Source organism: Sturnira hondurensis, unplaced genomic scaffold, assembly GCF_014824575.4.
Source record: "Sturnira hondurensis isolate 20B ecotype Veracruz unplaced genomic scaffold, ASM1482457v3 Scaffold0020884, whole genome shotgun sequence".
Lineage (NCBI taxonomy): Eukaryota > Metazoa > Chordata > Mammalia > Chiroptera > Phyllostomidae > Sturnira > Sturnira hondurensis.
In genome coordinates, this window is record NW_028093515.1 from 1 (window position 1) to 22,248 (window position 22,248).

The following is a 22,248-nucleotide window of genomic DNA, read 5'->3' on the forward strand; positions in this document are numbered from 1 at the left end:
ACACGCCCCACAGTGTCACCAAGTCCCCACTGTGCCCACTGCTGCTGGGCCTCGCCCTGGTGGCCCTCCCCCGTGTCCGAGGTGCCTGCCCCGCGCCTGCCGACCTCAAGAACCGCGACGGGACGAAGACGTGCGCCCAGCTTTATGACAAGAGCGACCCTTACTACGAGAACTGCTGCGCAGGCGCCGAGCTGGCCGTAAAGCCGGGCACCGACCTCCCCTTCCTGCCTTCTGACTGGAGGAACGTCATCTCCTCGCTCGTGGTGGCCCCGCGCTGCGAGCTCACCGTGTGGTCCCGCCGTGGCAAGGACGGCAAGTCTCGCAAGTTCTCCGCCGACGCCTACCCGCGCCTGGAGGAGTACCGCCGGGGCCTCTTCCGCCACTGGTCCAACGCCATCTCCTCCATCTACTGCAGTGCGGCCCGGCCCTGCCCTGGTGCGCACTTGGGCGTCCAGAGCGCTGAACCCTGCACCCAGACCCAGACCCAGGCCCAGGCCCAGCCCCACCACCTGGCCAACTGGCTTTTCCAGACCCCTGAGCCCCTGTCCCAAATTGGGCGTCTCTGGACCCAGTCTGGAGGTCTCCCTTCTCACTGGCACATGCTCAGTGAAGCACACACCTCTTGGATCTCTCAGACCCTGTTCTGAGAAGACTCAGAAGCTCACCCAACATGCCCTGCATTCAAGGAGCAACCCCCTCCAACCTCCCTGAACCCCCCAGATGCCTACCCACCACACCTGCACTCTCCAGGGAAGGTCTGCAGTTGCCAAACTTAGCTTGGGAATGGGGAGCCATCAACACCCTCACCTTGGAGGCCCCAGAACCAAAGCCAGCGCCCCCTCCCCAAATCATCAGGCCCCAGAGCTTCCCAGGGTCTCCCAGACTCTAAATCTGACCCAGACCTCAAGACCCCAGACCCAATACCAGGAACATGGTACCTAGCCCTTATGCTCCCCACCTGCCTAGGGCTTCTGGGACACCTTTGACCCCAGCACCCAGTGCCAGAACCTCTGGTAAGGTTCTGGAGCCAAAGACCCAATTTGGAGAGTCCCCTGCCCCAGCCCACCCTGCAGTCATGTGTCCAAACTCACAGACTCTGGGACGCCAGATCTAGCCATAGCACCCTCAGAAACACCCCACCTGCCCCACTACCCCAAGAGCTCCAGGAGCTCCCAGGCCAGGACACACCTAGCTCTTGAGGTTGGAGCCCAGCCCCAGCCACCCACCTCATCTCAGGCTTTTAGAACCTGCCACACCCTGCATCTTGGAGCCCCTGGAACTCCCTCGTGATAGTTTTTGTGGGGTTTTTTTTTTTTCATTCTGTTGCAGGTGTTCCTGATGCCTGAGGAGTTCCTCATCCCCAGCCCCCACAGGGTGCTGAGCCCTTCACCTGGCCTTATTCCTGGGGCCTGTTGAAGGTCCCAGCCTCAAATGGAGAGAGCTTCCTCCTGCCTGCTCCCCGACCCTGCCTTCCCTGCAATACAGCCCTTAGGAAGTTGTCCCTGTCAGCCGTCTGCTTGTGTTTGGGACCCAAGCCCACACAGACAGGGGTGGGATGGGAGACAGCAGGGTGGTCATGCTGGGAGCAGCCCATACCTGTGATGGTGTTATGGAGGGGGACACACCCAGAGACCCTGACACGGATTTAGGCATGTACACAGATGCAGCCACAGGACACATGTATGCATGCAGTGGTGCCTCTGGCCGAGAGTTAAACGCTGCTGTGCTTCCCACACTATTTGGGAGACAACCCTTCCCTGAGTGTCCCCCCGCTGTCTGGCCTGTTTGGACCTCCGGACTCAGGATTCACACGGGAGACAGCGGGCGGCCTTCAAGGATCTGCCAGAGTCTGGGGCCCGGGTCTGCTGTTGGGTCTGGCCAGAGCCCGGGACGCGTGGGTCGTTAGATATTCTCGACCCTCCTCTTCGTAACACATGGAAGACAGTTTAGTTCAAATCTCCATATTTCTGCAAGTTTGAATTTGCAACCTATTCCTACGCCCTCCCCCAGGGTTAAGGGCCCTTGACGAGTACCTGGGTCTGGGGGCCTTTAAAAGAAGCTGAAGGAAAGACATGAAGTCTTGGGGGAAGGAAAGGTATGGGGACAGCTCTGGGGGGATGATAACTTGGGTTCGGAAGCAGAAGGAAAATTTGGGAAGATTCTGAGAGATAAGAAATCCAGGGAAAGAGGTGGCGGAGATGCTAAGAGACCATAAATTGGGGCTGTGTGGCAAGACCAGAGGTCAAGGGAGGTTCGGAAGGGGGAGGGGCTGGGAGGTGCTGGAGGGTCACGGATCCAAGGGTGTGGGAAGGGGCAGGAAGTCAGCGCAGATGTAAGGAGCAAAGATTGTGGACACACTCGGCACCCTTGGCCACATGTATTTATTCATTTAGTCAACAAGCACTTACTGAGCACCTCCTATCTGTCAGGGGCTGACTCAGGGAGAAGAGGCCCTGCCCTCATGGAGTCCAGAGAGTGCAGGGGAAATGCTATAAAGTCAGACGTTCGGGGATGTGTGAAGATATGGAATGAGAAGCCAAGGACCCAGCAGGATCCAGGAGGCAGTACTCGATCAGGGAGAAGCTCCGGAGTCCAGAGTCCCGAAGGCGTTAAGGGAGTAGGGTGATCCTGAGCGTCAGGGAGGTGCTAAGGGTCAGGGAGGTTTCAGGGGTGGATGGATGAGAGGAGGAAGGGATCCGAGCAGGCCCAGAGCCAGCCCGTCACTCCCTGAACTGCACGGACACGGAGGAGTCAGTCACCCTCGTCCGCCGCAGCCCACCAGGCTCCAGCCGGTTCTTCACCTTGTGCAGGAAGTGGACAAAGCGCACGCCAGGGCCATACTGGCGGAACACGTGGGACACCTGTGGCAGCAGCACAGGGGTCAGAAAGAAGTCCTCACTCAGGACCCACGGACCCGGCTCCCCTCCCCGCTCCCTCTGTGAGGTCTTGGGACCAGTCTGGGTGGCAGCTGGGTAGGGAGTCTCACCTGGACCCAGCAGCTGGGGCGGCCTTTCCCAGAGGTCCGGGGGGCCACGTGGTGCTGGGCGATGATGGTGTGGCGGTCCGCGGCCAGCAGCCAGACGTGCAGCTCATAGACAATCATGTCCAGCCGGCTGTCCTCAAACCTGGGGGTGGGGTCCAGGCCTTCAGCTGCCACCGCAGCCCTGACATCCCAACCCCAGCCTCTGGCCCCAACCCCCGTTTAAGACATTCACTGACACCCACTCTGGGTGCCCAGGCTGGGTGGTACTGGCAACACAGCAGTGACCAAGACAGCCCCACGCCCTACCCTCGTGAGATCCCCACAGTTCAGTGGGGGCGGCAGGCCAGACCTGTCACCAGGCAGGGACAGGCAAGAGTGGCCAGGACAGGGTGGGGCCTGGCCGGGGGAGGCTTCCTGGGGGCGCTGTGTTAACCTGACTCCTAAAGGGTACGGAGGGTAAGGAGGAGTTTGTCCTGAGACAGACGAGACCTGTGGAGGAACCAACAGCCTGGGACCTGGCACATTTCAAAACCCAAACGTGTCAAACAGAAGGGGCCTTGGGCAGCACTGGATCCTGCAGGGGCAGGAGGGTCCTGGTGGGAAGCTCAGGCCAAAGAGGGTGGGGGAAAGGCTTGCACTTTGGGGAGCCCCTGAGTGCAACCTGGCGGGCAGAGGCACGCACCAGTCCATGACCGTGATGTTCGGCTGCTCGTCATCAAGCAGCTCCTCCCACAAGCCTTCTGCCAGGAGGTCCACACACTGCTGTTTCACCGTCCAGCTGTGAGAGAGGGCGCAGGGGGGGCGGGCTCTGGGACCAGCTGGCATTCTCCGGCCCAGCTGGGCCTGACCCCAGGGAGCTGGAAGCCCTGGGGCTGCTCACGTATAGGCGCTGAGTGTCTACTCAGCACCTGACGGTCTCAGTGTGCACCATGTCCTCAGAGGGGGATGCGCTCTGGACTCCGTGTTAGAGATGCAGAAACCGAGTCTCAGCAGGGGACAGGACCCGACAGAGGCCCCACAGCAAGGAAGGCTGGAGGAGGGGGTAAAGCGCAGGCCACCGGGTCCCGGCCACTCACCTGCAGTTGTGCTGCAGCTTCTCAGTGCTGATGTGCCACCCCTGGAAGTTGCCTGCCAGGCGGAGGAGCAAAGGGTGAGAAGGTGCCTGGTCCCCCGCAGGCCCTCCCCTGGGGCCCAGCCAGGGAGCACTCACCCAGAGTCTCCAGGGGCTGCTGTGTGGGGCCAGTAGGGGGTGCTGGCTCATAAATGTTGATGCCTGGAATGAGTAGGAGAGCCTCAGGCTTACTGAGGCTGGCCCTCTCCACCTTCCTCCAGGGCCCCCCTGCCCCCAGGGCTGCCCCGGCAGGTCAGAAGGCTGTGCCCCACCCGCCAGGCCAGACCAGTGGGCAGGGATGAGAGTGAGTCAGGGCTCAGGGAGAGCCCCGAGAACCTCCTGGGGGAGAGGGGCGATGTGCATTCTGGTGAGACAGACAGAGGGCCAGAGAGGCACCAAGAAAAACAGACGTGGAATATAGGCAGAGGGAGGGAAAGAGGGAGGGGGCGGGAGGGAAGGAGTGATTGGGGCTGACAGAGAGACTCGGAGGGAGAGACAGAGGCAAGGTGGACAGACAGCCTCAAGGTGACAGAGAGAGGCACAGATGACAAGAACAGCAACAGAAACTGAAGGACAAGGAAACGGACATAAAGAAGAGACAGACTGGGTAAGCCACTCCGGGGGAAGGAGCTACAGCGGGTGGCCGCCGTCTCTCCCAGCTCCGCCCGGCCCGCGCCCGGGGCGCACCTTCGGGGTTGGGCGAGCGCAGCAGGTTGCGGTAGAGCGGCCGCCGCAGGAAGAGCAGCTTCCAGGTGAGGCCCGGGGGCAGCTCCAGGTTCCTGCCCGGCGGCCCCCACTCCTCCAGCAGCAGCTGCCGCGCGTAGGCCTCGGACGGCTGCTCGGCTGGGGACAGCCCGGGGCTCCCCGGGGCCACGGGCGACAGCAGCGTCCGCGGTGGAGGCGGCGACGGCGGCGAGGGCGGCGACGGCGGCTCCTGGGGTCTCGCGGGCTCCTCGGCCTCCATCCCGCCACGGAGCTCGCGTCTGTCCTGCTCCTCCTCCATCGGTCGAGTCTGGGAGACTGTCCCCACTCCTCCTCGGGGCTGGGGTTAACTGGGGCAGGAGGGGGTGGGGCTCTCCGAGTGGCATTTAAGAGAGGGGTGTGTTGGGGGAAGGATCTTGGCTCCCAGCCCCTCCTCCCTCGGCCCCAGGAGTCCGGGCCCCCGGCCCCTTCTCCCTCAAACCCGGTATCCAGGCTTCCCGCCCCTCCTCGTCTCAGAAGGCAGTGGGCCAGATCCCAGGCCCTCCTCAGTTTCCCAAATCTCCTGTTCCAATCTCCGGGGGCCAGCCGCAGACCCGAACTGGCCCCGGGATTGGGGTTGGGCAAATGGGCGAAGGCCAGAGCTCCTTGCACTCTGAGGAGACCTATCGGCCTCATTAAGCTCCGGGGTGGCAGGAGGTTAATTAGTGACGACCCCTTCTTTCTGCCCCCTTCTCAGAAAAGGGCAGGGATGGAGGGGGAAATCCTGCTTCTGCTGCCCTCTCTTCTGTCCTCACCTGGAACACACCCTTGGGGACCCCAACATTTCCTATTCCGGAAACGAAGGGGGGGGGAGGGCAGAAAGAGACCTGGAGTCAGAGATGGGGAGCCCCCCAAATGGGTTCCCCCCCCCCGGGGAGACACTGGGTGGCAGAGAGGGGAGCGGCAACCCCACCTGGGTTTCCAGGGTGCCTGCACCCCTTCCTGGGGCTCCTCCCCCAGAGTTCACAGGAAGTTTGGGGTGAGGAATGGGGCAATGGTGGGGGCAGGAGGTTGAGGTGAGGAGGAAGTGGGGTGACAGAGAAACCTGTAGGGCCAGATGCCCAGGGCCACATCCTGCCCAGGCCACATCCCACCGCAGGTAAGCGCAGGCCGAGGTGCACACAGATGACTCGTGTCAGCGAGTGCTTGCTGCTTGCTAGGCCCTGGTCTAAGCGCTTACAAGTTCACTTCATCATCTAAGACCACCGGAGGGGGACGCTACTATTATAAGGAAAGGCAACAGCAGCCCTGTGTGTGTGTGTGTGTGTGTGTGTGTGTGCCAAGGATGCCTTTCAGCTCCCACCTCACCTGTGCACCAACCCTCAGTGGGGCGCTGTTGTCATCCCCACTCCACAGTTGGGGAAACAGAGGTCACCCTCACTGGCTCGGTCCCTTGTTGCCCCATTAACCACATGCTTCCACGGGTGCTTCCGGCCCCAGCACTGAGGAGAGACACGTGCTGCAGACACTGGGACTTGAGCTCACCTTGGGACGGGTGCTTGTGCAGCTGAGGGCCAGCTGTGTCTCAGGCATTGCTTTAAACCCTTTAGGTGAGGTACTGAATTCGGTCTCCACACCCTCCCTGGGAAAAAGAGTCCATTGATAAGCCCCTTATGCAGATGAGGAAACTGAGGCACAGTGGTGAGGTCTAGTGACTCACGCAAGGTTGCTCAGCCGGTTTGTGTTGAGTTGTCAAGTTGGCTTCACAGAGCCTCAGATGAGATACACAGGGACACAGATTCAAACGGCTCCCGGGGAGAAAGACGGGCTCACACGGAAGCAGACAGGAGCTAATGGTCGTATTTATTGTCTGTCTTGAACTCACTGAACCTCTGGACAACCCAGGAGGCAGAAACTGTTAGTAGTACCTCCATTCACAGATCAGAGGTGGAGAGGTGACGTGACCTGTCCTGGGAAAGTTGGGGACTAGCCAGGGTCCCGGAGGGCAGGGAGGACCCATGGGAGGGGCAGACCAGCTAATGCACACCAGAGCCCAACCCCACCACGCCTGGAAGTGCCACAAGAGTCCTGGACCAACACTCAATGAGCCGTGACAACCTGAACAACTAGAGACGCTCAGGGCCACCAGAAGCACCCAAACCCACAGCGGCATCTGGCAGCCTGCCCACCTGTCTTCGCTGGAGGAGGAGGAGGGAGGAGGGAGGAGGAGGGAGGGGCAGAGCCAGAACGGGAGGGTGGTGAGTGGAGTCAGAGCTGCCCTGGTCGGAATCCAGAGCAGGGCGTGGCCAGGAGCCAGACACCTGAAAAGAGCCGCAGGGGAGGGTCTGCAGAGTGGAAACCAACATCCCTCCTCCACCGGCCCCCTGCCTGCCTCGGCGTCCGCCTCATCCCCTCCCTGAGAGTGGTTACACACCCACACAGGGGCAGCCAGGGGAGTCCCACGAAAGCCCCACCCAACCGCTCACTCCCCCACTTCAACCCACCGTGGCTCCCCCCGTGTCCTCAGCAACTGCCAGATCTCTGGCTGGCATTCGAGGATCTGGATTCCTGGTCCCTGCCTCTGTGGCCTGTCCTCTCCTGGGAAGTCGAAGTCGTCCCGCCTGGCATGCCCTGCCTTCTCTTCCACATCCTCGTGCTCAGAGGTTCCCAAACATTAAGGCACATGACGTTCACCCAGGGAGCTTATTTAAAACGTGCACTTCCCAGCCCTCTTCCCAGGAGTCGGATTCAGTCCCTCTGTCCCCCACAATCTAAAAGTTAAGAATCATGGCACTCCCACGTTTCTGTGAGAAACATTTTTACCTAAATCTGGGGGGTCCAGGAGAGCAGCCAGGGGCCCTGCAGAGCCCAGTGGCTCTCAGCATTGGGTCTCAAAGGGCCCTTTTCCAAAGAGGCCGAGGTCCGGTTGGCCAGCCTGGCGCCTCCCCCGCTGGCCCCCATCCCCTCCACGTGTGGTGGGTGGTGAAAACACAGGTGGTGTTGCAGCCGCTCTGGGAAGCAACTTGACAATGTCTTATAAAACTGACCATCCGCCCGACAACCGGGCGGCCCCACTCCTCCGGGTTTAGCCCCCAGAAACGAAAGGATGTGTCCCCACAGGGACCCCCCCACGCAACGCTTTTTCAAGATACAGCCGACCCTTGAACAACGCAGGTTTGAACTGCAGGGGTCACTTATAAGCAGGTTTTCGTCAATCAGTCCTGGAAGTGTATTTTCTCTTCCTTAAGATTTTCACAGTGACATCGTCTTTTCTCTAGCTTACTTGACTGTGATACTGCAGTATACAACACGTATGCCTTACACAGCACGTGTTAGTCAAATGTTTGTGTTGTTAGTAAAGCTTCCAGTCAACCGTAGGCTCTGAGCGGTTCAGTTTTGGGGGAGTCGAAGGTTGCATGTGGATTTTTGACTGTGTGGGGGCAGGAGCACCCCTCGCTCCACACTGTTCAAGGGTCAAGGGTGGGTCCAAGTCAGAACAACACGCGTGTCCATCAGCAGGTGAACGGGTAAGGCAGCCGGCCCCCACCCATGCCACGGAGCGCCCTGCGTGAGGAGAGAGGCAGAGCCATCGGTACAACGAAAACCGTCATGCCGCGTGACAAGAGCCAGGCAAACAAGGAGCGTGGGCTGTGTGATTCCATTTCTGTCAAATTCTGGAAAAGGCAGCCGATTCGCCTGGAGCAGAGAGAGCAGGTGGAGGGCAGCCTGGGCTGGGGGGCGGCTACAGAGACGCCCGACCGCGGCCTTCCCGGGGCAGTGGGAGCTCCTGCCTGGGTTGGGGCGGCTGGTCCACGGGTGTAGACACTTGCCGAGACTCCTCAGGCTATCCATTTAGCACGGGCGCTTTTTATGGTATGTGAGTTATACCTCAGTGAGAAACAAAACTAAAAGACTTCAGCTACTGGGGCCCTGGCTGGTGTAGCTCAGTGGATTGAGCGCGGGCCTGCGAACCAGAGGATCGAGGTTCGATTCCCAGTCAGGGCACATGCCTGGGTTGTAGTCCAATTCCCTGCAGGCCAACTCCCAGCAGGGGATGCACAAAAGGCAACCATACATTGACGTTTCTCTCCCTCTCTCCTTCCCCTCTAAAGATAAATAAATAAATAAAATCTTTAAAAAAATTCAGTGGGAGTTTAAAAAAAAAAAGACTTCAGCTACTGTCTACATGCTGAAAAGAAAATATCTACAAGTCTCTTAAGTGAATAAAAGCTAGATACAGAACAGCGGGCCTTACCTGCTACCACTTGTATAAAGAGAAAACGAATAAGTTACTTGGCAGGCTTCTCTGGAAGAGCCCCAAGGGAGGAGCCTCGGGGCAGAGGTGGGATGGTGGCCTTGGACGCACACACGGGAGAGAGACTTTTCAGTCCGTGTGCTCTGCGCCTTTTGGACTTTGTACCATTCGCGCCTGTATTATTTCTTCTAAGAATATACAATAATTTTGATAAAGGAAACACGAATCCTGAGCTTCTTATTACCCTTCCTACCTCTTATTCTTCCAACCAATACTTGTTAAGCATCAAGGCAGGAGGGATGGCCTCAAGTCAACAATTAACTATTTCATTTACAAACAGGACTAAGTGCGCCTAAGGTAAAGAACAGGCTGTGGGACAGAGAGGAGGAACTGGTGGGAAGCCTCTTTTAACAGGTGGTCATGGAGGGCTTCTCGGGGGAGATGACATTTGAACAGAGACCTGAAAAAGGCCAAAAGGAGCTAGTTGTGCAAAGGGCTAGGGGAGGGGCATGTCCAGGCAGAGGGAACAACAAGTGCAAAGGCCCTGAGGCAGGACCAAGCTTGGTGTGTTAGGCGTACAGCAGGGAGGCCAATGCGTCTGGAGAGGAGGGAAGGAAGGGAGCTGATGCCAGGGAGAGAGGACGGGAGCACCTCTGTGGGGCTTTTCTAAGGGTAATCATTTCCAAGTGAACTATGGCGAAGGTTTCAGTTGGGGACTGAGGAAATACAACTGATCTCTGGCTGAGTGAGGGCAAGAAGGATGCAGGGATACAGGAAGGAGGCAGATGAGGGGTGGACAGGACCAGGGTGGGACCATGGAGCGGCTGGCAGAGGACAGACTCAAGACTTATTCTGAAGACGGAGTGAAAAGACTTGAGGGTTGGAAGGGGCACCATTTGCCCGGAGGGGAGGCAGAGGCCAGGACCAGTGGGGAGGGGCAGACATCCAAAGGGCCGATGCCAGGGGGTGGGTGGGTCGGGGGTGAGACAGGGATCTGGAGCCACCCCCACGTGGACAGCCAAGGAGCGGAAGGGGGAATGAAATCAACACAGGCATACCTCAGGGCGCCTGCAGGTTCCATTTCAAACCACCGCAACAAAGCGAGCATCACAATACACTGAGCCTCGATTTTTTTTTCACCAGTGGAGGGTCTTGCCTTCAATTTATAAAAAAAAAAAAACCACAACATCTGTAAAGCACCTAACAGCAAAGTGCAATGAAACACGTTGTGCCCGTAACAGCGATCACGAAATGCTTAGTGTGTGCTTGACACTGTTTTACACGCTCTGTGGGTGTGGACCAAATGTACCTTCTTAGGGAGGCATTATTATTAAACTCACTTTACAGATGAGGAAACCAAGGCACAGAGAAGTGGAGTGACTTGCTCAAGGTCACACAGCCAGGAAGTGACAGGGCTGGGATCTGAGCCCCGACAATCTGGCCCCAGAGTCTGCGTCAGCCGGGAGGGTCCAAGCTCTTTGTGCTAGAACCTGCCTTTTCAGAGCGTTGCTTCCTCCCAGCTGTTTGGCCAGGGCTCCTCAGCAGCCTCAGCTCAGACTCCAGTTTGCAGTCCCCTTTCTCAGTCATTGGGTCGGTCCGAATCCACCTCAACACTTCCCTGCCCCTCTCTCTACATCCCAGCAGCTCCAAATTCCGCTCATGAGAAGAATCGGAGCTCCCACCTGGCTCTGTGCCGGGGAAGCTCGTAGGCTCCCTCTCGGGTGGCAGGGGAGAAGTAGTGCTGGCGTTTATTCTCTCACAGCCTGGAGGCCAAACGTCTGACAGCAGGGGATGCACGCCCTCCGAAGGCTCTAGGGAAGAGTCTTCCTCTCCATCCCCAGTTTCTGGCACCTGCGACCATCCCTTGGCTTGTGGCCACATCCCTCCAGTCTCGGCTTCTGTGGTCACACTGCCTCCTGTTTGCTCTCAAATTTCCCTCTGTCTCACTCTTGTAAGGACACGTGTCATTGAACTTAGGGCCCACCCAGGTGATCCAGGATGACCTCGTCACCTCAAGGTCCCCAACTCATTATACCTACAGAGACCCCTTTTCCATGTGAGGTGCTATTCAAAGGTTCTGGGGATTAGGATGTGGACATGTCTTTTGGGGGAGCACCATTCAACCCACAGCGGACAGCGATCCCTCAGAGGGCACAAGTAAAGTGTGGGAGACCGGAGAGCCTGGCTCAGTGGTCCTCAAATTTGAATGCAAGTCAGAATCGTCTGAAAGCCTTGATAAACGCAGACTGCTGGGCTCTATGCTCCTCCTCCCACCCCCAGTTTCTGATTTGGTAGTTCTGGGGTCAGGCCGGGAGGCTACGCCGATGCTGCTGGCCTGGGGTCCCTCACTAAGACCCACTGTCCTTGCGGTTAAGAGCATAAGGCCTCCTGAGCAGCAATTCCCACCCTGACCTAGCATGTCCTTAGGCAAAGGGTTCCCCATCTTCTCTCCACGGCACTCATGGTGTCCCAGAGTTCTGCTGGCCCTTGACCTACAAATTCCTTCACCCTCAGGGCCTTTGCACACGCTGCCCCATCCGCCCACAAGGCTTTACACTCCTCACTCCCCTGGTTGCTTTCGTCTCCATTCAAACATCACCTCGTCATAACACACACACCCGTCTGGCTTTTTTTTCTACCTAACAATATATCCTGGTGATTGTTCCCTGTTGGTACATCAACAGCAATCTGGGCCTTCCCTTGCTATTCCCTGTTGCCACATCCCGTTCTGTCTTTCTTGAACGTAGTGTGATGTGTAAATATCTATGAGTATGTGACTATGTTCACTTGGTCATGAACTGTGTCACCCTGCGAGAATGTCAGCCTCCCCAGGGAAGGGCCTTGGGCAGATTTGTTTATTATTTGCTCCCAGCTCAGGGCTGACAGGGACTGATTGCTCTCCTTTCTGACAGGGAGGGCAAAAAGGCCTGGCCCCAGGCAGGAAACCACATCCAAGGTACCCGAGTCCTGATCTCATCGTTCTCATTACAAAGCCAGTATCACGCCCAAGAGTGTCAGTGCATCCCAAAGCCTAATCCCACTGATAGAGAAAAAGTGGGGGGAGGAGGGGTCCTGGAGGGCAGGCATCGGGGCTTAGAGATGCCAGGACTGGGAGAGATGGGGAAGCCCAGCCAGGTAAGGAGGGGCCTAAAGGTGGGAGAAAGACCAGCTGGGCTGAGTGTCATCTCCCACAGTATAAACCACAGGGGTGGGGAGTGGGAGTGCAGTAGCCAGCTTCAGCCTGCAGGGGGCAACAGAGAGGCAGGAATGAGTGGGGCAAAAGGAAGGAGAAGAGAAGGGGCAGAGGGAGAGGAGGAGGAGGGCGGAAGGGAGGAAGTCAAAGAGACCAAAAGAGAGACAAAGATAGACAGAGAGAAGGAGAGGTAGAGATCTAGAAAGGCTGAAGCATAGAGACAGGGAGACATACAGACAATGGGATGAGGTTGACCAGAGCCAGGGAGGGATCCAGAGGCCAGAGGTACCCAGGAAGCATGGCCTGGGGCAGGGAGCAGGTGGGAGCCCAGTAGCAGCCTGGGAAGGAAGCAGAGCATCCGCATACTGGAGAATGTGCCCATGTGCCAAATACAAAGTCCATGCAGATCTCTGCTTGGCACTGATGGGAACAGTGGACCACTGCCAGCTTCCTGAACGGCCATCAACTGGGACGTTCAGTAAATCACGGTATTCATGCTCCATGGCATAGTACCCAGCCATTAACAGGTTGCTTTTTATGCAACAGCCAGGACCAACTACCAAGACACAGTATTAGGTAGAAAAAAGCAAGGCACAGAAGGAGGTGTACCATGTGAAGAGTTGTGCAAAGTAGGACATGCATCTGTAATGCCCGTGGGTGTTGCCTGGTACACGCGCACATTTCTGGAAGGAGACACAGAAGTTTGTCTCTGGGGAGGGGTGGATGGGCTGGAACAGGGAAGGGAGGAGGGAGGGAGGAGGGAGGGGAGCTTTGCCATTTTGCCTTTGGAGTTTTGTACATTTTGTGCCTTGGGCTTGGATTACCTGTTCAAATACTAGATAAGATTAAAAGATGGAATAAAAAAGAGACAGAGACCGAGAAAGCCAGAGAAAAAGGAATAGGGAAGAGAGGGAGAGAAGAAAGGGAGTTTAACTCTGTTTAACCCAAGTGGCCCCAAACTTCTGATGCCTCTGTTCTTCCAGGAAAAGGCTCTGAGCTGGCCCCACCCCCCAAACCAGAGGCCAGGACCCTAGTTGCTGCCTCATTCATCCCCCAGCCCTGATACCTCTCAGCCCCGAGTTTTCTCCTCGAGCAACCCTCTCTCTCCCAGAATTCCCTTCCTGGGGCATGTCCCTAGTCCAGTTGACTGACCCCCCCAGGAAGACACAGGTTGACGCTCTTCTGTCCAGTTCAGATGTGTGGTCCCTCAGGCGCGGAAGCGGAGGGGGCCGTTCCTCGGGAGGCTGTGGCCTGGTGATCCCGTGCAGAGACTCGCAGGCCAAGTGCCCGGTTCAAGCTCAGACTATACCCCTTTCTCCTTGTGTGAACTGGTTGGCACTTTGTGCCTCTGCTCCTCAGTTCTTCCAGCTGTAAAATGGGGTGAGGAAGGTGCCCCCTCAGGGCTGCCGGGAGGGCTGTTCTCATTTCCTGAGGCTGTGTTAAGGAAGTGCCACAAACTTGGATGCTTAAAACAGCAGAAATGTGTTTTCTCACAGTTCTGGAAGCCAAAGCGTGAGATCAAAATGTCAGCAGGGCGGCGCTCACCCTGAAGCCTGGGGGAGATGGGGCTCCTGGCTCTCCGCTCCAGCCTCGGCCTCAGCTTCCCCCCGCCCCCTGCAGGTCTCCAATCTCCTGCTTTTCTCTTACAAGGAAAGGACACTTCGTCACTGGATTTAGGTCCCACCCAGATAGACCGGGACGATCTTAAGATCCTTAACTGAATCACATCTGCAAGGACCCTTTTTCCAAATAAAGGCACAGTCACAGGTTTGCAGAAACAGATCTTGGTGGGGGGGAGCACTTTTCAACTCACTGCAGGTTAACTGAGGTCAAATTAGGAGCTCAGCAATGCCCCCCCACACACACACACACAGTAACATCTTTTTTCTTTTAATTTTTTTTCTTTTTACTTTTTTATTTTAACATTTTTATTGCTTTTCAGAAAGAGAGGGTTAGAAGGGGAGAGGGAGGGAGGGAAAGGGAGAGCCAGAGAGAGAGAAGCATCAATTTTTTGCTCCACTTATTTACTGGATTCAGTGGTTGATTTTTGTATATGCCCTGACCTGGGATCAAACCCACAACCTTGGAGTATCGAGACGACGCTCTAACCAAAATGAAGTACTACCTGGCCAGGGAAACAGTAAGGTCTTGATGAATGTTAACTATGACCTTGATTTTCCTTGGCCCACGATATTGTTAAATGTTTTGAGTGAGTTACCTGTCTTTAAGACTCAAGAACTTTCCCATGAAAATGATGATTTCTGGAGATAAATCAGACATTTAGCATTGTGGGGCCAAATTCCCACAAGGCCACAGTGGCCTGAGAAGTGACTGCCCGTCAAAAAGGCATTCCAGCAGCGCATCCCCTACTTCCCCACCCCTGCCACCCCGGGCGCATCAGAGTTTGAGCCTCCCGGAACGTCTAGCCTGCTCACTGTCGCAGCCCCGCCACCCAGCTCCGGGCCTGGCTCTCCTAGGCTCCAGCGGCCAGGGCAGGCCCTTCCCCACTCTGTGGACCTCAGTCTCCACATCTGGGAAATGGAGGAAGGTGTGAGATGATTCCCCGGGCCCTTCTCAAGACCTTGTGGGGTGCTGGCAGGAGGCAGGCATAACTTTTGAGGTTGACGATGACAAACTGACATTCTCCCGTTCTCAGTCTGAGCTGCCTGTTAGAATCTGCTGGGTAATCTTCATCTTAAATACCTGCGACTCGGCTGCAACCTGCACCGAAGGCAGTTGCCCTTTACTCACAGAACAGACCTCCAGCATGGCCTTCAAGGCCTTTCCCTCTCCAGAGCCCCAGCTCCGGTTTGCTCATTCTGACTCCCTTCAGCCTCCTCTCTCTCCTCGCACTGGGAGCCATTCTGATATGTAAGTGGGTCTCTGTATCAGTCTTGCAAAATGACTGCTCTATACAATTTGTAATGTATAGACCTGGCCCCATGTTATAGCTCTTAATTTTACTTTTCGGTCACTGGCGTGGCTCCCACTCCCCACAGGCACACTTGCCCCATCCTGCCGGTGCGCCCGCCCCTCTGGTGTATCCACTTGGTGGGTGGGTGAGGCACCCAGGCCGCCTCCAGCTCCCGTCCCATCAATCCTGGGGCAGTGAACACCCTCGTACCCTCCCACACGGTCCTGAGGGAGAGTTCCTCTGGTAAGTCATCCAGAAGCTGAATTCCTGGAAAATATTAATGTGCAATACAACTGACCCTTGAACAAAGTGGGGTTTAGGAGTGTCAGCCTCCTCATTCCTGCAGTTGAAAATCCGTGACTTCCCCAAACTTACCCTGTTCCTTGGTACCCAGAGGGAACTGGTTCCAACCCCTGGCAAATACCAAACTCCACGGAGGCTCAAGTTCCCCGTACAGAATGACTCAGGTCAATGCACACAGCCGGCCCTCCCCACCCTCGGACTGTCAGCCGGGGACCGAAAACAGTACGGGCCAAAGTCTGCGTGTAAGCAAGCCCTGGCAATTCAACCCCTGCCACCCAGGGCCAGCTCAGTGGTGGAACTCGAGTTTCTCCGGTTACTCACGAGTCTGAGCGCCCGTGCACACCCTCGTGCCCGTTTTTCTGTAGGGCCGTGCATTTTCTTGTTAACAAAAATCTTACTGGTGTTAGATTTTGGAAATATTTTCTCCCACTGTGAACCCGTCACATTTGTTCATGTCCGTCCCTGAGCAATTTCTGACATAATTATTCTTTTTCTTCATAATTTGTTCCTTTGAAGCTTTAAGTCCTTCCCTGCCTCTAGGTCATCAAATATTTTGCTCTATCGACTTTTAGTTTACCAGCAGGAGGAAATGAGCACAATTCTGTAGTAACAGAATTTTTAGCTAGACACAATAAGACTACATTTCCCAACTGCCACTGCTCTGAGTGTGGTCACATGACTAAGCTCTGGCCAATGAAGCCATGGCGCAACCACAGGGGTCCTGTCCTTTAACAGGAATGCCCCCTAGCAGTCTTTCCTTCTGGTGGTGGCAAGTGCCCTTGGACCAGGTGGGAGAGGCCACAGTGCCAGGGTGGAGGAGCATGAGACGGAAGGAGGCTGGGACCCTGCTGACTGAGCAGGGCTGAGTCCCGCACTCCTTGGCCAGTGGTAGGTCTCAGTGGCTCTCAAACTTGATTGGGCTCAGGGAATCCCCAGGGCTTGCTACAATACAGATCGCCAGGCCCCACCCAGAGTGTGACTTAACCTGGGCTGGGTGCGGCCCAGGAACGTGCATTCCCACTAGTTCCCAGGGTGCCGCAGTCCTGGGACCACACTGTGAGGACCACGGGTCTGACTGTTCTGACCTGACCTGCACACAGCCCTGGCCCCCCTCTCTCCTGGGCCTTTGCTGCAGCCAAGTCAGCACTCACGCCTTGCGGAGCACGGATTCCGGACAGCAACGTCTGTGACAAAGTGAGACCCTGCACCACCTCCCAGCTGAGGCAGATGACACCTGCTGCTTCGCCACACCCGCCCTTCTGAGGACTTCCTCATCACTGGGGCCGCAAGCCAGCTGGGATCGGTAAGGCCCTGGCAAGAGGAGGGTTCCAGTGAGGACAGAGGCTGGGAAGCTGGACAGTCGTTCTGCTCAGTGCACCAGGGACACCAGCAGACTCTGGTCCTGCACTGACCCCTTCGTCCCTCCAGCCCCACCGTGGAGGGAGGTTCCTTCTTGCCTTTAATGACTCCTGCCCTGTGCAGCCCCACCAGCCCCCCCAGGGCCTTGGTCATCGACTCCCTGCATTAAATGCCATCTGAACCCAGAGGGCTTTCTGATTGATACTGTGGGGACACGTCCACGTGAGCCTCAGCAGCAGCAGGGGCAGGGGGCCTGGAGGAGGCGCTGCCCCCAGCCATCCTTTAAAAAGGAGGTGAAGTGACCACACAGGAACAGCCGAGCTGCGCAGGTCTCTCTCCCACTGCAACCCGAGGGGGCAGACACCAGGGTCTCTGAGCGGGCCTCCCCACAGGACCGCGCACCTCCAGGCGCCAGCAAGGCTAGCGCAGTGTGCGATGGCCCTGGCGGTCTTCTGGGCAGGGTCCTCCTCTGGTCTGGGGATCTTGGGCGCTCCGGCCTCCTGAGTGAGTTGGGCAGCAACACTTCCTGTTTTCTGGAACAACTTGTGCACAGTGAGAATGACCTGATCCCTCCAAGTCTGCTAGAACTTGTTTGTGAAAGCATTCAAGCTCCAAGTATTTTTTAAAAAAATATGTGTGTGTGTGTGGGGGGAGGTTTATTTTGGTCTTTTTTTCCAATCTCTCCTTATGCCAATTTTGCACTTTCCCCACTCACACACAGTAGTTGCTGCCCGTGCTGGAATGTGCAAATCTGTGATGGACCACGTGTGCACTCGGCCAGGCTGTCACAGAAACAGCACGCCAATTCTCGGGGGAGCTCAGGGCCAGCAGAGAGGAGGTTGTGGGGACAGTCATGGGACAATGGGGGACAGTGGGAGGTGTGGACCAAGCCAGAATCTCTCTGCCCTCAACACACGCTTCCACCCACGAACTAGGCGGAGGCGGCTGGGGCCAGTGAGGCCTGGAGGGCTCTGGATAGGGGCCCCTCCTGTGCTGCCAGCTGTCCCCAGGAAGCTGCACCTGCTCCTGACACCTCTCAGCCTGCTGGGGAGGACACACACAGTCCTGCCCTGGCTGGGAGTGCTCAGTGCCCACAGTGCGGAAGCGCGCTGTCACCTCAATGCCAGCTGGACGCCTCCTCCTCTCGCTGGGACCAGGCTCAGCCCCCAGCGGCCTCTCTGAGGCTGGCAGGCCCAGGCCCGGCCGCCCTAGCCAAGCCCCGAAGCCCATCTGCCCGCTGACCAACTACTGACATCAGCTCACCATGGGTCAGTTCCCACTCACTGAACACACTCAAGACAACCTTTTAAAACGAGTTGTCAGAAATCACCGATTTGGCCCTGGCTAGGGTGGCTCAGTAGGTTGAGTGCCGGCCTATGAACCAAAGGGTCACCAGCTCAATTCCTGGTCAGGGCACATGCCTGGGCTTGTGGGCCAGGTCAGCTGGGGGGGTGTGAAAGGCAACCACACATTGATGTTTCTCTCCCTCTCTTTCTCCCTTCCTCTCTCTCTAGAAATAAATTTTACGAAATTGTTTAAAAAAAAACAGAATCACAGATTTAGTAAATCGGTCATTACAGCCAATGGACTAGCTGGCTGCCCCTTTCCAGGCCTGGGAAGGGTGTGGGGTGTCAGTCCTGCCCCCGTGAGCGGGAGCTCCTCCACCTGGAACCCCACCCCTGCCCCGGAGCCCTTGAGCCAGCCAGGCTACCCTCTCCTTACCCTAGCCCCCCCCACCCCCCCGCACCGGGCGGCCTGGGAAGGAAGGGGCCTCCACACACACCACACACACAGATCGAGAAAACGTTTTAATTGTAAAACTAACTTGAGGAAAGGGAGAACGGGGCTGTGCCAAGGGAGCAGGAACCTGATTCTTCAAGTAGTGGTTCTGTCCCCTGCGCCACCCTGCAGGGCAGGGGCCCTCTGTCCCCAGCTGGGAGCAGAGGCCAGAGTGTTATAAAATGACAATATAAATAGGCTTCTAGAAAAGAGACTGTCCAGGTGCAGTAGTCATTTTCTGCAGAGGCTAGGGCTGGGAAGGATGCCCTGACCTGTCTCCCCATCCGGCCACGGAAAGGGGACGCAGGGCTAAGGGAAAAGGCCACTCTTCAGACATTCATGACCACCCCCCGCCATGGCTCAGTGGGGGAGGGGCTGTATGTCAGGCAAGGTCTCAGAGACACCCGCTCATGGCGGGAGGACAGAGGGGCTGGGCCTTCTGCTCCATGTGCATGCGTGCACACGCACACACACACGCACACACACGCACACCTCTCTCGTAGTGTTCTCTCCACCCCCAGCAGCCCCCACTGCAGATTTCCAGTGACAGGAGGGCCACCCGTCCTTCCCGGAGACAGGAAAACCCAGGGAGGGCCTGCCCCAGAGGGTGGGGGTGGGGGGCCATGGGAGTCTTACACGCTCCCATGAGTCCCTGCGGTTTCAGTCAAAATCAAAACCGGAGTTCAGTAGTAGGGTCCCACACACCCCCCCGTAAGGAAGGCAGTGGCACACGAAGTGTCTCCCAGGCTGGGAGGAACAGGGGCCAGCCCCCCACGAGCCTCTGGCAGGGCAGCGGTGACCCAAAGGGCTCTTTGGTTCAGGGACAGGGCGGCAGGCCTCATCTGGTGCGGTTCTGCCGCATGAGGGGCACGATGCTGGAGGGCGGGCCCGCTTTCGCCAGGAACGGGTGCTTCAGCAGCTCGGCCGCCGTGGCCCGCTGCGCCGGGTCCCGCACCAACAGGCGGTCCAGGAAGCCCTTCAGGGACGGCGACACCTGTGGGGGAGGCAGGGGGAGGGCCCCCGATCTGAGCGCCAGCTCCACTGTTTGCTCACCACCGTGGGGGCCCCGCCTCCTCCTCTGTCACAAGGGCTGACATCTGCTGCCCAGGCCAGGAGGGAGGAGGTGCCAGGTGTCTAGAGCTCGGCTCTGGGGACTCATTTCCTCCCTATTTTCGAGGTTGGGTGAGAAGCTGCCAGTGGGCGGAACCTGGAGGCGTCCTCCTGTCACCAGGTAACCCCTCTACCCGAAGGCCCCTCTCTGGACCTGGCTGTGTTGTGCGCCTTCAGCCAGGCCAGCCCGAGCACCTCTGTGGGACGAGGAGGGCACAGGGGACCCACGTTTAAACAGACACTCGAGACCTGGGAGGGGCGGGGGCAGCACCCAGTAAATGCCGGCCCAGGAGACACCAACGCCCAGGCCCACCCAGGCCCACCGCTCGGCTTCAGTGTGAGGCTGGGCGGCCCCCAGCCACCGTGTCCCCCTCCTCACACCACCTGCTGCAGGCAGGGCCCACCTTGTGCAGGTTCTTCAGTCGGGGTGGCAGGTTGTCCCGAATCATCTTCATGGCTTTGAGGGGCGGCTCATTGAAGTAGGGGGGCTCCCCATCCACCATCTCGATCACCATCACCCCCAGCGACCAGATGTCCACCTGCGGCAGAGCAATGGGCGGCAGGCGGAGCTGGGCGGGTGGGCGGGACTTGGGAGAAGCCTGGGGAGGGACGGCCCCCAGCTCTGCGTTTGCCTGTCTGTATCCTGAGCCCTGGGCCCAGACACCTGCTGTGCTGCCCAGCACCCCTCACCCAGGGAGCCCTCCGAAGGGCTCTACCCATCTAGCCTTTGTCCCCCTTTTTGTGCCAAGCACCCCCAGTTTCCTCTGGTGGACGCCCCCCTTCACTCTGAGCCAAGGGTGGGTGGCAGACAGGGGGCATGACCAGGCTGGGACACAGTAATGAGGTCAGGCATGGGCACGTGATGCAAGCTGAACCAATCAGTCAACCCTGAGACTGCAACCCGAACACCCTACGGAGCCACGGACGGGAAGACACACCCCAGCTGCCAGGGTCATCTCTGCTGCCACGAGGGGAGGGCCTGCCTGAGTGAGTGAACTCAACAGCCAATCAGGTCCTGGAGGGAGAGAACCTCCGGACAGCCAGGCCTGAAGCCTGCTACCTGCCAACGGCAGTTTTGGGGTCCCACAGCTTTCGGGTTTTGCTAAAAGCATTTGAGCTGGGCTTGTCACACATAGGCTGTCCTGACTGGGATGTCCCCTCAGAATCTCACACCAGTCCCCACACCAGTGTGACCCCACTCCACCCTGATGTGCTCCCCAGGGTGCCTGACTCACAGCCAGCACTGGGTTAGGTCTCGCTGACCGTGGAGAGAACCTCAGCGCCACAGGCACCAGCTCAAAGCCTCTGGGCCAGGCAGGTGACGGCGGCGGGGCGGGGGCAGGTCAGCGCAGGCAACGGGAAGGGGGTGGCTACAGCCAAGACAAAGGCGCTGTCCGTTCTACAGCCCAGGGCCCGTGTGTGCTGCCCACTGTTGCCATGTGAGAATCTGGCCACTGCAGCCACACATCTTGGTTTTCTGACAGAGCACAGAAATCTGGATTTTTATGAGAGACTTCTCTTTTTCTAATGCTCCCAAAAGCACCTTCAGGCCAACCAGCAAGGACCTGGCCACATTGTGGCCTCTGTACCAGCTGTCAAGCAGGACCGTGACCCCTTCTGCTCAGCATTCTGTTCCCGGTGCCTGGCTTGGAACTACTACCTGATCAGGAATGAATGAGTGGGTGAATGAATGAAGGCATGTACACATGCCTTCTCCTCTCCCACAGAGTTGTCCCGGGAGACCCATTCTCCAGACTGAGACAAACTTCACCCCAACACTCTGGCCGTTCTGAACTGTCACGCATGAGCCAGTGCTGACAGTGGGACACCCAACCGCCTCTGGCTCACCTCTGGCCCGTAGGGAAGGCGGGAGATGAGCTCCGGGGCCATCCAGTAAGGTGTGCCCACCAGTGACTTCCTCCGTGGCACCTCCTTGCTCACCTGGGCGCAGAATCCGAAGTCTGACAGCTTGACCTGGGGCAGGGCAGGGGCAGGGTCAGGGGGGCTGGCAGGGGGGGGTGACCGCAGGCATCCACCTATTTCACTCTCTGGCCTCTGACGCGCCGGGTCTCTGCCGTGTAGCCCAGACCATGGGTGGCTCAGACACCTCCGGCAGGGAGCCCTCAGGGGTGCCGCCGCCCCACAATGACACCATCTGCCCTCCAGACAGGGTCTGCCCTGGGGCTGCCAGGGGAGGTGGCCCGAGTCCTACAGGGACCACGGCTGGAGCAGGGGCTGAGACCAGATCTGGCTCCCAAGCTCACACCCTACACCTCTGCCGCCCTGGAGCGTGCGGACGCTGCAACAGTCTGGCCCACAGGACCAAGAACCCGCGTCTTTTGTGGAGCCGTAGGCCCTTAGAAGACCCTTAAACATCTGTGGGTCTTCTCACCCCCAGAAAGCAGGCCAGCAAGCGTGTACACGTTCAAGTGGCTCCCAAATGTCCCTAAAACACATCTGTAGACATCTCTGGGGTTCACAGACCCTAGGCTGAGACTCTCCACGAGAATGTGCCACCTCCGCTGTCTGCATTAACTTTCCTGAAGGAGGGCGGGCACAG

General features: G+C 57.8%; 3 protein-coding genes across 7 annotated transcripts in view; 1 reads left to right on the plus strand and 2 right to left on the minus strand.

Moving 5' to 3' along the window:
* Nucleotides 1–11: 11 nt before the first annotated feature.
* On the plus strand, nucleotides 12–1,490 carry SYCN (syncollin; the record flags this gene model as incomplete). The annotated part of the gene is made up of 2 exons (XM_037030812.1): nucleotides 12–410; nucleotides 1,325–1,490. Coding segments are annotated over 2 exons (414 nt in total), but the record flags the coding sequence as incomplete, so codon positions are not given.
* An 873-nt stretch (nucleotides 1,491–2,363) lies between these two features.
* On the minus strand, nucleotides 2,364–5,154 carry NCCRP1 (NCCRP1, F-box associated domain containing). Its single transcript, XM_037030796.1, has 6 exons — nucleotides 4,782–5,154; nucleotides 4,194–4,256; nucleotides 4,060–4,111; nucleotides 3,666–3,761; nucleotides 2,987–3,125; nucleotides 2,364–2,861 (listed from the first exon to the last, which is right to left on the minus strand). The coding sequence occupies exons 1-6, from the start codon at nucleotides 5,095–5,097 to the stop codon at nucleotides 2,721–2,723; spliced, it is 807 nt and encodes a 268-aa protein (XP_036886691.1). The 5' UTR covers nucleotides 5,098–5,154; the 3' UTR covers nucleotides 2,364–2,720.
* A 13,439-nt stretch (nucleotides 5,155–18,593) lies between these two features.
* Nucleotides 18,594–22,248, minus strand: part of PAK4 (p21 (RAC1) activated kinase 4) — a 44,573-nt gene continuing 40,918 nt past the window's right edge. For all 5 annotated transcript variants that reach the window (XM_037030729.1, XM_037030725.1, XM_037030726.1 and 2 more), the window contains 3 exons: nucleotides 21,537–21,662; nucleotides 20,093–20,227; nucleotides 18,594–19,572 (listed from right to left, as the gene is read on the minus strand). In XM_037030729.1, the coding sequence (XP_036886624.1) occupies nucleotides 19,417–19,572; nucleotides 20,093–20,227; nucleotides 21,537–21,662 (417 nt within the window). In that variant the 3' untranslated portion in view covers nucleotides 18,594–19,416. The remainder of the gene's footprint in view (nucleotides 19,573–20,092; nucleotides 20,228–21,536; nucleotides 21,663–22,248) is intronic.